The sequence below is a fragment of the Chinchilla lanigera genome, unplaced genomic scaffold, assembly GCF_000276665.1.
Source record: "Chinchilla lanigera isolate Chin_1 unplaced genomic scaffold, ChiLan1.0 scaffold00083, whole genome shotgun sequence".
In the NCBI taxonomy this organism is placed as follows: domain Eukaryota; kingdom Metazoa; phylum Chordata; class Mammalia; order Rodentia; family Chinchillidae; genus Chinchilla; species Chinchilla lanigera.
In genome coordinates, this window is record NW_004955484.1 from 8,440,725 (window position 1) to 8,458,715 (window position 17,991).

Genomic DNA, 17,991 nt, shown 5'->3' on the forward strand with positions numbered 1-17,991 from the left:
CGCTTGCCAGGCAGGCGCTTTGCCGCTGAGCTAAATCCCCAGCCCCTTGATAAGTTTTAATACCATGTTAAATACATGAAACACTGAATTTACCTAGTTAGGCCAAGAATGGATAGATTAATTTGCATTTATCAAAATCTGACTAATTTGCCTTCTCAAGCTAAGGACAGAAATAAGTTCTCAAAAATTTAAACAACATCTATGGTAGCCTGATGTTTCAATTCATTCTTTTCTCTAGAAACTGAGGTTTAACTAGGCACAGGGCCACCCAGTTGTATTTCCGCTTCTCCCTTTTAATTAGGTATGGCCAGTGAAATTTCTCCAGCATAGTGTACACAGAAGCTGGTGCGTATAGCTTCCCCTTCACTTGGTTAACTTCTCTCTTCCTCATCTTCCCCCACTGCTTGCTTCAAGTTAAGACTCAGTCGTCACTCTGCTCTGACAAAAGGCAGGAGAAAAGAGAAACAACAACTGAAAGGAAGCCTGATCTGAGTTTCAAAGAGGTATTGATGTGATTAAGCTACTGTACTTTGGAATTTCCATTATACTAGCTTAGCCTGCATTTTTTTTTTTCCAGTACCGGGAATCGAACTCACAACCTTGCGCTTACCAGGCAGGCACCGTGCCGCTGAGCTAAATCCGCAGCCCCCTAGCCTAGCCTGTATTAACAAAAATAAAACTCAACACCATAATGGTAACACAGAACGAATAATATTTAGGTATGCGAGCAAGATAACTATTTGAGTTCTTTTATGCCAGGTTTATTTTTTTCAGTACTGAGAACTGAACCCAGGGCCTTTGCATTGAGTTACATCCCCAACCTTTTAATTTTTTTTTCTTTATTTTGAGTCAGGATCTTACCTAATCACTAAATTGCCCAGGTTGGGTTTGCATTTGCAGTTTTGCCTCAGCCTCCTAGAATGCTAGGATTGTGCATGACATGCACCAACACACCCATCATGCCAGACTTTTTACTAATTTATTTATTTACATTTTTAAAAATGGCATCTTTGTGCCAGGTGTGTGGTGCATGCCTGTAATCCCAGCACTTGGGAGGCTGAGAAAGGAGGATTCCTGCGAATTCTAGGCCAGACTGAGCTACAAACTGAGTTCAAGGCAAGCCTGAGCTGCACAGTGAAACCCTGTCTCAAAAAGACAGAGACAAAAAAAAAAAAAAAAAGATGGCATCTTGTTACACTATGCAGGATGACCTTCAACTGCTGGTATCAGGTAATCCTCCTGCCTCAGCTTCCTTAGTAGCTGAGACTATAGTCACATGCCACCATACCTAGGACTTTCACTGCATATAAAATCCAGGGCAAGCAATCTACCACTGAACCAAACTCCCAGCCCCAACTTATTCTGAATTTCACTCTGAACTCTACAAAGATTCCAATCATAAATCAGATTAAAAATACATATATAGCTAGGCGTGGTGGCACATGCTTGTAATCTCAGCACTTGGGAGCCTTGAGACACAAGGATCACTGAGAATTCAAAGCCAGCCTGGGCTACAATACTGAGTTCAAGGCCAGCCTGAACCACATAGCAAAACCTTGACTCAAAACACACACACACACACACACACACACACACACACACACACACACACACACACAGTTTTATTTGAGTGGGGAGGGTTTTCTGAGACAAGGTCTTTTTTTTTGTGTGTGAGACAAGGTCTCACTATGCAGTTCTGGCTGGCCTTGAGCTCACTTTGTAGCCAGGATGGTCTCGAATTCAAAACGATCTTCCTGCCTCAGCCTCCTGAGTGCTAGGCTTACAGGCGTGTGCCACCACGCCTGGCTAAGGTCTTGTTATGTAGTCTACCAAGTTGGTCTTGAATGAGTGATGTAGCCTATCCTGGCCTATGTAACCTGTGCTGGGAGGCTGAAGCAGAAGATCACAAGTTCAAGCTCCCTCTGACTCAGAAAATAAAAAGGGCTGAGAACGTAACTCAGTGCAAAGGCCCTAGGTCAGTCTCTCGTACTGAGAAGAAAGGTGTTTACATTGCTGTTTCTATGTTCTCACTTCGTATTCACTACACAGAAACACTTCATTACGAAATCACTAGTGACCTGTGTGCCGCTTCACACATGGGAAGAGCACTAGGCTGAAGACTGGCAGAGTAAGAATCAGCCTTGGCCTGGCTGCAAGATGAGGAGAAGGGTTTACCCACTAGTTTTTTTTGGCAATTGATTTTTCTTCCCTATGAGGAAAATCCTTTCTTCTGTTTTTGGTACTGGAGATTGAGCCTAGGACGACCTCATGCATGTCAGGTGAGTGCTCTACTATTCAGCTACATCCCCAAACCTTTTTATTTTATTTTGAGACAGGGTCATGTTAAATTGCCCAGGCTGGGCTTGAAATTGTGATCCCGTTGTCTCAGCTTCCCACAGGGCTGGAATTACAGGCGTGCACCACCACACCTGACGCACACTTTCTTAAGTGACCGTGTCTTTGAAGTAAAGATCCGATGTGACAACAAGGAAAATGCGTCCCTGATGAGCTGCCGAAAGTCCAGCGGTCCAAGGCCTAACTCTCTCCCTCACAGACACTGATCCACTGCTACAGCTTCACCCCAAGAGGAGCCACAGGTGAACTAGCAGGAGTGCAGGCATGGGCCTAGTGTGCAAGCTAAAAATAAATATTCTGGCTTGCCTCTGAAAAGTGGATACAATTTCCTGCATTATTTCCATTCCATACTGCCTTACATCAAAATTTAAAAGTAGGGGACCAGAGATGAGAAGGCTTATATAACCGATCAGAAACCAAAGGTACTTGGTACCCACACCATAGAATTCAGACATACTGGACCTCTCTCCGCTCTGGTTTTACAAGGTCTGAACACTTGCTCTTCAGCCAAACCCACACTAAAATTTTAATAAGCACAAACGTGAGAGCCCTGGTGTGGTTAGATTTAAAAAGCAGACTCTTGCAGTCAAAGCGTAGCTCCAAGGTAATGAGTGGGCCTCCCAGGAAGGTGCCTGTGCATCCCCCTCTTCCGTAGCACATGCAAATCCAGCCACTGCATGCAAATACTGGACCAGGGCACAAAAACAATGACACATTTCAATCAACACTCACCCTCTAGATTCTCCAGAAAGGAGCTGGATATGAGAGATCACTGTGGTTAGGCCATTTCTCTGCTGAACCTGATGGCTGGTGTTCCAAGTCAGACATAAACTGGTCTGTGTCAAAGAAGACAACATCACTACTGAATGGAACAAACCAGAGGGTGAACTTAATCTATTAACAGTGCCCAGCCTGTTTTCCTTGTTTTGGGACAGGGCCTCGCTATGCAGTTCAGGCTGGCCTTGAGCTCACTTTGTAGCCCAGGCTAGTCTCGAACTTGCAGCGATCCTCCTGCCTCAGCCTCAGCCTTGAGTGAGCTGGGATTACAGGTGTGCGCCACCACGCCCAGCTCCCACCTTGTTCTCAGGAGGACTTTAACTGTCCTTTATCTATCAATCACTACTGCATAAAATGGTCCCCACATTTTACTAGGTAATATAAATACTGAAGTCCAGATAGTTTAAGTAATGGATGCTTTTGTTTTATTTTAGTGGGGGGTTGTTGAGACAGTGTCTCACTGTGTAATATTTTCTTTCTTTTTTTTCCTGCCTTTGAGACAGGGTTTCACTATGCAGTTCAGGCTGGCCTCGAATGCTCAGAGATCCTCCTGCCTCAGCCTCCAGAGTGCTAGGATTACAGGCATGCGCCACCACACCCAGCTTTATTTTATTCCTGCATTATTTCCATTGCATAGTGCTGTGCCACTGAGCTAAATCCCAGCCCCTCCTGAAGCACTACTGATGTCAAAAAACCAAACCAAACCAAACCAAAACCAAAATCAAACAAAAAAACACCTCAATCATCAGTCATCTCTTCTAATCACAAAAACTTTGACTAAACATTGTTGTCCATAAGATTAAAGAGAAAGAGAGCTGGGCATAGTACTGCATGCCTGTTATCCCAGCCATTTGGAATGCTAAGGCTGGAGGACTGCAACCTCTAGGCCAGCTTGGGCAATTTAGTGAGATACTGTCTCAAAATAAAAAATAAAAAAAGGCTGAGGATGTAGTTTAGTGTGAAGGCACATACACAAAAGGCACTCAAACTGGAAAGGAAGAGGTAAAATTGTCTATTCATAAATGATGGTCATATGTACAGACAGACAGATATATTCCTAGAAAAATGTTACACAGAAAAATGTTAGTGCTATTAAATGAAGCCAGCAAAGTTGCAGGACAAAGAAAAAAAATCAACACACAAAACTGTTATATTTCTATATACTTTCAATGAAAAATCCAAAAAGGAACTAAAGAAAACAATTCCATTTAGGATAGCAGCAAACAGGAATACAATAAGTAGCAATTAACCAAAGAGGCACACAATTTGTACACTGAAAACTACATACGTACTGCTGGAAGAAATTAAAGAACTAAATAAATGGAAAACACCCTATGTTTGGAAGACCACTGGGTGTGGTGGCACACGCCTGTAGTCCTAGTACTCAGAAGGCTGAGGCAAGAGGAATCCAAGTTTGAGGCCAGCCCAGGCTACACAGTGAGTTCAAGGCCAGCCTGAACTATATAGTGAGAGTCTGTCTCAAAGCACAAAACAAAAGATCAGAGCCAAGCATGGTGGTGCATACCTGTAATCCTAGCATTCGGGAGGCTGAGGCAGGAGGGTTGCCACGAGTTTGAGGCCAGTCTGGGCTACATAGTGAGTTTAAAACCATACTGAACTGCATAGTGAGACTCTGTCTCAAAAAAACAAACGAACAAAAAGACCAGAAGACCAATATTGTTAAGATGATAAAAGTACTCAAAGTAGTACATAGATTCAATGCAATCCCTGTCAAAATCCATGATGTTTTAGTCAGGATAGGAAAATTAATTCTGGAATTCATATAGAGTCTCAAAGGACCTCAGATAACCAAAATAATACTGAAAAAGAATGAACAAAGTTGGAAGACTCCCATTTCCTGATTTTAAAACTTACTATAAAGCTACAGTAATCAAAACAGTACAGTACAGGCATAATAACAAGACATATATGCCAATGGAATAACAAGTCCACAAATAAACTCTTAAACATTTGGCCAATTATCTTCAAACCGTTATTTGCCAAAACCCTTCATTAGGGAAACAGATTCTTCAAACAAATGCTGCTGGGAAAACCGGTTATCTACACCTGGAAGAATGAAGTTGGAACATTACCTTAATATAGCACACAAAAAAATAACTCAAAATGGACCAAAGACCTAAACTTAAAAGCTAAAATTATAAAATTCTTGGAAGAAAACATGACAAATCTCAAGTATGACCTTCCTGTCAGTAGGATCCATCATCTTCCAGTGATTTTTTTTTTTTTTGCTTTTTTTTTGAGATAGGGTCTCACTATGCAGTTCAGGCTGGCCTTAAACTCACTTTTAGCCCAGGGTGGTCTCCAACTTGCAACAATCCTGCCTCAGCCTCCCAAGTGCTGGGATTACAGGCATGTGCCACCACACCTGGCCATCTTCCAGTGATTTACCAAAATGATAAACACAAAAGGAAAGAGGAAAGGAACCTGGAATATGTTCTCTAGGCCTTTTAGGAAATATAGGATTGTTCCTTTGGCTAGAGGTATGCAAATCTACAAAAAGGGTGATACTGTAGAGATCAAGGGAATGGGTACTGCTCAAAAAGGAATGCCAAACAAATGTTACCACGGCTGAAGGGGAAGAATGTATAGTGTTACCCAGCATGTTGTTGGCACCATTATAAACAAGGAAGTTAGGGGCAAGATTCTTGTAAGAGAATCAATGTACATATTGAGCACATTAAGTACTCTAAGTGCCAAGATAGCTTTCTAAAACACCTGAAGGAAAACAATATGGAAAAGAAGGAAACCAAAGAGAAAGGGACTTGGACTCAAGCGAGGTGTTTGCCTGCTCCACCCAGAAAGCACACTGTGTGAGAACCAATGGGAAGGGGCCTGAACTGCAGGAACCTACTCCCTAAGAATTTACGGCATAAACTGGAGATGTACCTTTACTGTTCAGTGCTGAACCTGTGACTAAAAGGTCTAGGCCCCAAGTTCAATACTCAGTTACTACTTAAAATTGTAAAAAGGTCCTGAATTTCAAAGGTTCTTTTTTTGAGACAGGGTCTTACTATGTAGTACAGGCTGACCTTGAACTCACTTTGTAGCTCAGGCTGGTCTCAAAATTGCAGCGATCCTCCTGTTTCAACCTCCCGAGTGCTGGGATTACAGTGCTGGTTCCCTTCTTTTCCTATGCACCACCATGCCTGGTTTAAGGGTAGTTTTCTTAACTGAACAGGTTTGTGGTGCTCTTACCCCCAGCGAACAAATACTTAAGAGTTGATTCTTATTATACCCAGTTAGTTACGTCATGTCTTTACTCTTCATATTCAGTGTTTTTTCTTTTATGGTACCAGGAATTGAACTCAGGACCTCATGCTTGCCAGGCAGGCACTTGTGCTGCTGATCTATATCCCTGGTCCCATACTCAGTGTTTTCTTGCCAAAAGATTTGAGGTATTGTGCAGCAGATGTACACCCAACTGGCCAGATATTTAGGAAATATTTTTATTGGCTTGAAGATAGTTTACATCAGGCCTAAAAGTTTTTTTTTTTTTTTTCTTCAGTACCGGGAACCGAGCTCACGACCTTGCGCTTGCCAGGCAGGCGCTTTGCCGCTGAGCTAAATCCCCAGCCCCTGTGGCCTAAAAGTTTAACTATTTAAAGCCCCCTGCCAAAGAGAGGAAGAAAGACTCAAGTATAAAACCAAAAGCACAGGCAGTAAAAGAAAAAAACACCAGGTAACTGAATTTCATCAAATTAAAAACTTCTGAGCATCAAAGGATGCTATTAAGAGAGTAGAAACAACCCACAGAATGGGGAAAAAACCCTGCATATTATCTATCTGATAAGGAATTAACCTAGACTATATTAAGAACTCAAAATTAATCTAAATTGAAAATGTAATCAATACATCTATAATCAATACATCTAACCTCCTGAACACCAAAGCTTAGCAACAAAGTACACTGAGTATGAATCTTGTGGCTGGCCAGGAACTTAGGCTTGCTGCGTTTGCCTAGCATCCTATCTGTAAGACTAGTGTGTGTGTGTGTGTGTGTGTGTGTGTGTGTGTGTGTGTGAGAGAGAGAGAGACAGAGAGTGTGTGTGTGTAAATTCAAAGAACAGCTTCTACTGAATTTACATTACTTTCTTTTTTTTCTGAGACAGGGTTTCACTATGCAGTTCCAGTTGGACTTGAACTCACTTTGTAGCCCAGGCTGGCTTCAAACTCACAGCAATCCTCCTGCCTCAGCCTCACAAATGCCACCACACCTGGCTCTGCATCACTTTCATTTTTCTCCTGTGTCAAAAATTTTTAAGTTAAATGGGAAGAAAAGCTTCAAATGAGAAGGGGAACTAGGAAAAAAAAAAAAAAAAAGAAGGGGAACTAGGGAGGGAAGAGAGGGAAAGGAAGGAATGGACAAGAGAAAAAAAGAGAACAAAAGAAAAAACATGGAAATAAAGCTTCTGTAAATAAGGAGGGGAAGAGGGGTTGAAGAGATGGGAGAGGAATGGGAAAAAAAGAACAAGCAAGTTATATCATGTAAAGGTACAAATTCTCTATGATGAATGTGATCATTTTGTATATCTAAAATGTACCATCTGCCGGGCTTGGTGGCGCAGGCCTGTAATCCCAGCACTCGGAAGGCTGAGGCAGGAGGATTGTTGTGAGTTCGAGGCCAGCCTAGGCTACAAAGTGAGCTCCACTCTAGCCTGAACTGCATAGGAAAACTCTGTCTCAAAAAGCAAAAAAAGAATAAAAAATAAAATGTACCATTAAAATGCAAAAAAAAAAAAAAAAAAAAAGAATTAAAAAAAATTCTTAAGGTAAACTATCTAAGTTGGGGACTTTCTGTACATACACAATCAGACCACTTCTAAGTCCTTCCATCACTACCACCTAGTCCCAACCGTCATTTCCGGCCTGGATTACTATCATGACACCTTCACTGGTCTTCCTATGGTCTTCTCACCACTCAACAGCCAATATGATCCTATAAAAACCTGAATTATATCATGAGTCATCTGTTCAAAACCTTATAGTACAGTGGCTTATAAGACCTTACCATCAACAGTTCCTTTCTTTTCTTTTCCTTCCCTCCCTCCCTCTGTCCTCTTTCTTTCTTTTGTTTTTCTGAGGCAAGGTCTCACTATGTAGGTCAGGCTAGTCTAGAACTCACTGTGTAGCTCAGGCTGGCTTCAAACTTGCAGAATCCTCTTGCTTCAGCCTCCTGAGTGCTGGGATTACAGCTGTGACCACACTTGGCCCAGCCCATCAACAGTTCGTAAAATTTGATCAGGAAAAATGAAAGTTTTCCCAAGAACCGAGCCTGGTATGGTGGCCCACACCTATAATCCCAGCACTTGGGAGGCTAAGGCAGGATGATCACCATGAGTTCCAGGCCAGCCTGGATGACACAGTAAATTCAAAGCAGGGTGAACTACACAAGAAGACCCATAGAGAGACAAGACAAGACAGAACAAAGCAGAACAAAACAGAACAGAACAGAATAAAACAAAACAAAACAAAACAAAACAGAATGGTTCCTCAAGAACATAAGGAGATCTGCAAGGTCAAACTATTTCTACAGTAATTCTTTGCTTTTTTCACTCTCATATGCTTGTGAATTTGCTGTGAAGTCTTCCGATAAAGCTACACAGTGTGCAATGATTCATTGCTCTGATGCATAATGGAATGCGTGCCTATATGTTCTTGGATTAACTGATTTGGCATTTAGGGTTATGGTCTTGCTATATGTCATTCAGGCTGGCCTTGAACTCATTATGTAGCCCAGGCTGTCCTCAAACTCACAGCAATCCTCATGCCTCAGCCTACCAAGTGTTGGGATTATAGGCAGGCACCACCACACCTGGTTATTTTCTTGTCTTTAAAAGTTCTAAGTTTTGGCAGCTGGGCGTGGTGGTGCACACCTGTAATCCCAGCACTCAGGAGGCTGAGACAGGAGGATCGTTGTGAGTTCGAGGCCAGCCTGGGCTACAAAGTGAGCTCAAGGCCAGCCTGAACTGCCTAGCGAGACCCTGTCTCAAAAACTGCATAGCGAGACCCTGTCTCATAAGTTTCAATTTATGATAAATACTGACAGGCATAAGCCACTTAAGCATAAGTTCTCTGGGCTATCCCCAAAATTTTAGATTATAATCGAGTCCTGAAACCAAAATGTTTCAGAACTGTCACTCTAATGCTGTGGTTCCTCAGTACCTCCTTGACGACATCTCTTACTACTGTCTCCCTAGATCATTTTTATTTTAGCCATATTGCCCTCGCTGCTGTTCCTCACAAAAACCAGATATACTCTCTCACCTTAGAGTCTTTACCCTCACTGCCCGCTTTCCCCGCTTGCCTGATACTTTCCCACAGGTATCCACATTGGTGATGGCCTTATCTTCAAGTTTTTGACATGTCACCTTAGCAATGAGGCTTATTCAATGACTATTTAAAACTGCAAGTTGCCTCCTACTTTATCCTTCACAACACTCCAGATAAAAAATCTTAACAGCACAATACTTTTTTTATTTTTTTTTTTTCTTTTTTTGAGACAGGGTCTGCTATGTAGAGCAAGCCAGCCTTGAACTTACTTATGTACCCCAGACTGTCCTCGAACTCACAGGGATGCTCTTGCCTCAGTCTCCCAAGTGCTGGGATTACAGGAATGCACCACCATGCTCAGGTTACTTTTTTTCCTTTTAATAATAAAGAATATTTTATAATTTTATACATAATTTATTGTATCTTTATAATTATCTCTTTTTTTTAGTTTTTGGAGACAAGGTCTTGCTATGTAGTTTAGACTGGCCTTGAACTCACTATGTAGTCCAGACTGTCCTCAAACTCACAGCGATCCTCCTGCCTCATCCTCCCGAGTGCTGGAATTACAGGTGTGTGCCACCACGCCCGGCTTGTGTCTTTATAATTTACCATGTCTATTTATTTCAGTCTCTCCCTAGTAAATGCAAGCTCTTAGCAGGGACCTATCTCTCTTTGTTCACTGAAGCCCTACAATAATGCTTAGTATTACTAGGCATTTGAAAAATACAGCTTGGATGAACAAATAAACTAACACAAAATTGGGCCAAACTACAAAATAATGCTATTTGTAATGAATTTCAAGAATTTTAAATTTGCAATAATTCACATGTATAAAATGAATAAAAAAAAAAAGAATCAATCTTAAATTGTAAAAAACACTAATAACATTACAAAGAAGGGCTGGGGATATAGCTCAATGGCATAAGTGCCTGCCTGGCACGTGCAAGGTCGTGAGTTCGATCCCTGGTACCACAAAAAAACAAAACAAAACAAAACAAAACAAAAATTACAAAGAAGCCAAAAACATCCCACACTACTAAACATCCCACTAGTGAAGAGACAACCCATAGTGTGGGAAAAATTTTTTGCCAACTGTTCCTCAAAGAATTACTACCTAGAATACATAAAGATCAAAAAAAAAAAAATCAGACCCCCAAATTTAAAGATCCAATCCAAAAATGGACATCTGAAATGATCACATTTCTCAGATGAATTCAAAGAGCAAAAATTTTAAATTGAAATTTTTTATTGTGAAGAGCTTTGTTTGTTTGTTTATTGATTGACTGACTATACCAGGAATTGAACTCAGGACCTTGCACTGGCCAGGCCAGCACTTGCACCACTGAACTATATCCCTGGCCCCCATGAGGTCTAAAGATAGATCTAAATATATAAGGAAATTTAGTGTAAGATAAAGTTGACATTTTAAACCAAATGGGGTCCAGAGCAATTAGATAAGAAAAAGAAATAAAAGGAATAAGGATGGGAAAGAAAGAAGCTAAATTATCATTTTGTGGATAACATGATACTTTACATAGAAGACCCCCAAAACTCCACCAAAATACATCCAGATTTAATAACTAAATTCAGTAGTGGGGCTGCGGATTTAGCTCAGCGGCAAAGCGCCTGCCTAGCAAGTGCAAGGTTGTGAGTTCGATTCCTGGTACCGGAAGAAAAACGAAAAACAAAAAACAAACAAACAAAAGAAATTCAGTAGCATAGCTGGATAAAAAGTCAACACTCAAATATCAATAGTATTCCTGTACACAAACAACAAACTCAGTGAGAGAGAAATTTGGTAAGCAACACCTTTCACAATAGCATCCAGAAAAAAAAAAAAAAAAACCTAGGAATCTATCTAACAGAGGAGGTAAAAGACCTTTACAAGTTCTGAAAACTATAGAACTCTGAAAAAGGAGATAGAAGAAGACATCATAAAATACAGAGATATCCTTTGTTCTTGGTGAGGAACAACCAATACAGTGAAAATGGCCATACTTCCAAAACTGTTATACAGATTTAATGCAATCCAAATCAAAATACCAACAGCATATCTCACAGAATTACAGAAAACAATCCTAAAATTCATTTAGAATCAGAAGATACCTAGAACAGTAAAAGCAATTTTGGGCAACCAAGGCAAGTCAGGGGGCATCACAATCCCTGACCTGAAATTAAACTACAAAGCTACTGCGATAAAAACAGCATGGTACTGGCAAACAAACAAACACACAAAAAACCAAAAAACACACCCAAAGATCAATGGAACAGATTAGAAGATGCAGAAACAACTACAGACATACTCAGCCACCTTATCTTTGACAAAGGAGCCAAACACCTTCACTGCAAGAATGATATCCTCTTTAATAAATGGCACTGGAAAAACTAGCTTTCTGCATGCTGAAGATTAAAACTGGACTCATCTCCTTCACCATGCACTAAACTAAAGTAGAAACGGAAACATTAAATGTGCTGGAAGACAGAATAGGCAGAACAGTTGAAAACACCAGTGTAGGCAAAGATTTCATGAACAAAAGCTTGATCACACAGGAACTATCACAAAGAATCAACAATTGGGATCTCATCTTATTAAAAAGCTTTTGCTGAGCAAAAGAAACCACCAAGAGAGTGAAGAGACAACCCACAGTGAAGGAAAATTTTTTTGTCAACTGTTCCTTAAACAAAAGACTACTATTTAGAATATATAAAGAACTCAAAAAAAAAAAAAAAATCAGACCCTTCAAATTTAAAGACCCAATCCAAAAATGGGCATCTGAAATGAACACGTTTCTATGATGAAGTAGTAACAGCAAATAAATATATGAAAAAATGACATCACTGGTCACTTGAGAGATGCAAACTAAACCAACTCTGAGATTCCACCTCACTCAACAAAGAACGGCTATCATCAAGAAATCAATCAATAACTAATGCTGGTGATTAGCTGATGGGGCTGCGGGGGAAAAAGGAATGCTTCTTCACTGTTGGCGGGAGTAGAGTGGTGCAACCACTGTGGAAATCAGTGTGGAGAATCCTCAAAAAACCAGGACTAGGGGTCCCACTGGACCCAGCTATTCTCCTTCTTGGTATCTTCCTGAAAAAATTAAAAGCCATCACACCACAGCAATATATGCACCCATGTTTATAGTGGCACAAGTTTGTAATAGCTAAGTCGTAGAAATAGCCCAAGTGCCCATCAACCAACAAATGGATGACGAAGATGTGGGGTTTTTTTTTACGCAAAGGAGTGCTACTCTGCCATAAAGAAGGATAAATTTGAGACATTTCTAGCTAGATAGTGTACCCTGAGACCGTACTCTTAAGTGAGATAAATTGGACACACGTGTAAATCCTGCATTGTTTCTCTGGTGTGAGAAACTGAAAGTGTAAATAAGAACCAAAATGTATAATAGGTATTAGGAAATGGTGGGAAGAAAATGTTCAGATTAGAAGGGGAAGAAGGGAGGAGGGAGGGGGAAGAGGGAAAGGAAATATGGGACAAGAAAAAAAGCAGAGAATAGAAGGGAAAAGATGGAAACAAAGCTTTTGTAAATGAGAGGAAGAAGGATTGAAAGGAGGGGAGGAGAATGGGAAAAAAAAAGAAGGAAGGTATATCATGTACAGGTACAAATTCCCTATGACGAATGTGATCATGTATATCTAAAATGTAACAATAGAAAATCAATCTCAATATCCCCCTCAAATAATAAATACATAAACAAATGGAGGGAAAGTAAGTCAAATGGGAGAGCCGGGCATGGTGACACACATCTGTAATCCCAGTACTCAACAGGCTGAAGCAGTAGGATCACTGTGAATTTTAGGTTAGCCTGGGCTGCATAAAGTCAATTCAAGGCGAGCTTGAATTACAGAGTATGACCACATCTCAAAACAAAACAAAACAAAACAAATCAAATCCATCATTCAATCAGGAAAAATATGGATTAAGTACCACCTGACAGCTACCTGAAAAAATATTTGTGTGTTTGTTTGTTTATGGCAAGATCTTGCTAATGTAGTGTAGGATGGCCTTGAACTCACTTATATGGCCCAGACTGCCTTCAACTTACAGTGATCCTCTTGCCTCAGCCTCCCGAGTGCTGAGATTACAGGTGTGCGCCACCACACCCTGCCCCAAACTTTTAATTAGACCCATTTCTCTTACATTCCACCAAAATTAATTCCCAGTGAATCAAAGACTTACAAAATCACAAAAGTAAAACAAAACCAACCAAACAAAAGTAATTTAAGTTATGGGAAACAAAATAGAAGATTCCTAACTTAAAAAAAAAATGTAAAAAAATGTGAAAAAATGTAAAAAAAAGGTAAAAAAATGTAAAAAAATATTTTAAAAAATTTCTCATAGCAAAAGCTACAACACATTGGGGAAAAAAAAAATCTGTAACCCCTCTCAATGACCTAGTAAATTTAACAAAGAGTTTCTACAAGCCATGGCAGATCAATAATCTGAAAAAAATAAGCAAATCTTAACAAAGAACAGATTTTTCCCTTAAGCACAGAAAAATGCACATAATCTTACTCATAAAGGAAATGCAAATTAAAAGTACACTGAGAAGCTCCATCCCATTGGAAAATAATAAGACATGACAACAGCGTGGAGCAGGCTGGTGGAAGTACAGGATCCAGTAGTGATGAACCCATGGCACGAGTGCCACAGCGGGCACTTCATCGCTGAAAGCTCTAAAGGTGTGGCATCAGTGGTAGAGGTTAACAGGCATTCTCTTACAGTTCCAGTGGCAGTGTAAGACCTTTTTCTGCTGTTTTGAGACAGTCTTGCTATACAGTTCAGGGTGGGCTTGAACTCACTATGTAGCCCAGGGTTGTCTCAAACTTGTGGCAATCCTCTTGCCTCAGCCTGCGAGTGCATGGATTACAGGCCTGTGCACCACCATGCCTGGCTCTAGTGGCAATGTAAGTTGTACCACCTTTAGAAGGAGGATTTGGCAATCTTTTTCAAAATATTGGTCTAGAAATCCAGAAATTTCTCCCCCCCTCCCCCCGCACACCCTAGAGCTCAGCATGGTGGCACCTATAATCCCAGCACTTGGGAGGATCACTGTGAGTGCAGGGCCAGCCTGGGCTACATAATGAGTTCAAGGTCAATCTGAACTTAACAGTGAGACCTTGTCTCAAAAAAAACAAAAAACAAAACAACCCACCATATACATAGGTGGGAAATGACATACATGACAACTTAATCACTGTAGATACTAATACATCTATACAATGAAACATTTTAATTTTACAGAATGGAATGTTTAGGGGCTGGGGATTTAGCTCAGCGGCACAGCGCCTGCCTGGCAAGCGCAAGGTCATGAGTTCGATTCCTGGTACCGGAAGTAAAACAAAACAAAAAACAAACAGAATGGAATGTCTTATGGAATATTTTATGAACTATCCTATTTAAAAATCCTTCAGGCTAATGGCGTAGCTCAAAGGCAGAACATGTGCTCAGTGTGTGTGAGGCTCTGGGTTCAAAAACCTAGCACCACTCTCCCCTCAAAATAAATCTTTTTGTTTGTTTTTTATTTTTCTTCCAGGAATCAAACTAATGACCTTGCGCACCCCAGGCAGGCGCTGTGCTGCTGAGCTAAATCCCCAGCCCCCTCCCCTCAAAATAAATCTTTTAAGGAAATTCCCTTTTTTTTTCTTTAGAGACAGAGTCTCACCATGCAGTCCATCCAGGCTGGCCTTGAACTCATTATGTAGCCCAGTGTGGGCTCAAACTCAACAGTGATCCCCCTGACTCAACCTCCTGAGTGCTGAGGTAACAGGCATGTACCACCACGCTCAGCCATAATCTCCAATATAATATGAAAAAATGCAAAGTACAAAAATGGTATATATAGCCAGGTGTGGTGGTGCATGCCTGTAATCCCAGCACTTGAGGCTGAGGCAGGAGGATCGTTGTGAGTTCGAGACCAGCCTGGGCTACAAAGTGAGCTCAAGGCCAGCCTGAACTGCACAGTGTGACCCTGTCTCAAAAAGATTTAAAAAAAAAAAACAAAACAGTATATATACTATGCTAGTGAAATTGAGGGAAAAGATATATAACTGCTTATAAATGCAAAAAATAGCCCTGGAGTATATCCAAGAAATTGGTACTACCAACTGCCCATATGGAGGGTAGCTGAGTACCTAGGAGAGAAGTTTTCATTCTGTATCCTGTACCTTTATCATTTTAAATCATATAAATATATTATTTATTTTAACAATGATTATATGAAGAAACATAAATAAAATTTTACATTTCCATTCTACACAAAATCACTTGTAGATACTTAAGTGATCAATTATAGCCATTTTAGTAACCATCAAACACATATGAGACAATTCAAATTTCAGACAGATCTGGATTCAAATGCCAGTCCCAGTATTAGTGGTCATATAACCCCATGGAAGTGCTTAAACTCTGAACCATGTCTATACAAGTAAGACCAAGAATTCACATTTCAGGTTGTCAGAATTAATGAACTACTGGCAAAGCACAAGGCACAATGCTCAATAAAATGGGAGTTTTACTATGAAAACAGTAACCAGCTGGGCGTGGTGGCACATGCCTGTAATTCTAACTACTTAGGAGGCTAAGCCAGCAGGATAGCCAAGTTCCAGGTTAGCCTGGGCAATTTAATGAGACCCTATTTCAAAAACTAAAGAGGGTTGAGGAGGTAAGTTCAGTGGTAAAGCACCCCTGTGTTTAATCCCTAGTACAGGGGGGAAAAAAAGTAACCATCATTCATTATTTTTAAGCATACATTTTATTTATTTATTTTTTTGTCTTTTTGAGACAAGGTCTCACTATGCAGTTCAGGCTGGCCTTGAGCTCACTTTGTAGCCCAGGCTGGTCTCGAACTCGCAATGATCCTCCTGTCTCAGCCTCCCAAAAGCTGAGATTACAGGCATGTGCCACCATGCCTGGCAAGTATACATTGTAAAGGAAACTTATTTTGAGGACTTTTTATATGCTGGCTATTTTTTTATTTTTTTGAGACAGGGTCTCACTATACAGTTCACGCTGGCCTTGAGCTCACTTTGTAGCCCAGGCTGGCCTCGAACTCACAACGATACTCCTGCCTCAGCCTCACAAGTGCTGGGATTACAGGTGTGCGCTACCACACCCGGCCTAGGCTGGTTATTAGTGGTAGTGCCTTTTGGACTTTTTGCACTTATGTACAAATTTTAAGTTTTATTTATTTATTTGGTCTTTTTGAGACAAGGTCTCACTATGTAGTTTAAGCTGGCCTTGAGCTCACTTTGTAGCCCAGGCTGGTCTCAAACTTGCAGCGATCTTCCTGCCTCAGCCTCCGGAGTGCTGGGATTACAGACGAGTACCACCATGCCTGACTTTAAGTACAAATTTCAATATCAAGTTGTTTCAAAGAAAAAGTCTTTGTTCAAATAGTAAAAACGATATTGTTATTTTTAAAAAGTATAACATTTTTGTCCATGGAATAAACAGGTGCATTTTAAAAAATAAAAATCTTCTCAAATGCTTGTTCCTTCTTTGTTGGGTCTGAGAATGTTTTCTTTTTGATATCCCAAGGTAGTATGTCAAAGGTTCTGTATGAGCTATGACCCAATGACTACAAGGGCATAACTTATGAGACCTTTCAGCCTTTGGAATTATTCATTATAAATACGTTTAAGGCTGGATAATCCATGCATGCTTCTCGAAACAGAACCCAGTATCCCAGTGAAGGGAGAAAATTCAGGATTATCTACCACCCTCTACCTCACTGTCTATAATTGGATTATAATATATCATTTCATGACATACTGTCCCCACTGGCTGTGCATAGCTTTCCTTTGTTTAAACAGTTATATAAATATGTAAACATCAGTGAAACTACTATCTGATAGGCACACCAAAACACTGACATTTATCTCTCCGCTTCTCCGTATCAGCCTCCTGTGCCCCCTTATCAAGTAACCACCTGAACCCACTGAATCTTGTGCTTATCTTCCCTTACTTTAAAAAAGAACCTATTTGAAAGCAGGCTCTTCTGCTTGTCACTTACATACGGAATTGAAGCAGCTAAGGTCATGACTGCAGCCCCTGTTTACTGTCAAATTAGCAATTGCCCCACATTCAGAATCAGCCTGTTGCTACACAATGTCTGCAACTGGCAGTGTCAGTTTTCACCACAGCAGCAGGTCAGCTATATTTAACACACATCCTCCTCACTGATGAAGAGCTGCAGCTGCGGCACTGTTGGTTTGTGAACAAAGGAGGACAAGTGGGAAGGAAGGGAGGACTCTCATGGAAAGCTGTAACAGGATTCAATTAGCTCAATTACAAATTAAACAGGCTTGTATTTAAAGTTCTAAGAGTCTAGTTCTGTAATCTTAATTAAAATGCTTAAACACAACTGTGACATTTATTTTCTTTCTTGTTTTTTTGAGACAGGGTCTTGGTATATAGTTCAGGCTGCCTGGAACCTGCAGCAATCCTCCTGCCTCAGCCTCCCAAGTGCTAACATTATAGGCAAGCACCACCACGCCTGGCCCAACTGTGACAATTTCTGTTATCTGTTACAAAATCAATCT

At 40.6% G+C, this 17,991-nt stretch overlaps 1 protein-coding gene across 2 annotated transcripts in view; it reads right to left on the bottom strand.

The window, feature by feature from the left end:
- The window catches only part of Nfatc3 (nuclear factor of activated T-cells, cytoplasmic, calcineurin-dependent 3), a 124,241-nt gene that overhangs the window by 6,960 nt on the left and 99,290 nt on the right, over positions 1 to 17,991 (bottom strand). Inside the window, exon 10 of one of the 2 annotated variants that reach the window (XM_005403589.2) lies at positions 3,088 to 3,191. The exons of the other annotated variant lie outside the window; for it this stretch is intronic. Within the exon in view, the coding sequence (XP_005403646.1) occupies positions 3,091 to 3,191 (101 nt within the window). The 3' untranslated portion in view covers positions 3,088 to 3,090. The remainder of the gene's footprint in view (positions 1 to 3,087; positions 3,192 to 17,991) is intronic. 2 annotated transcript variants of the gene reach the window in all.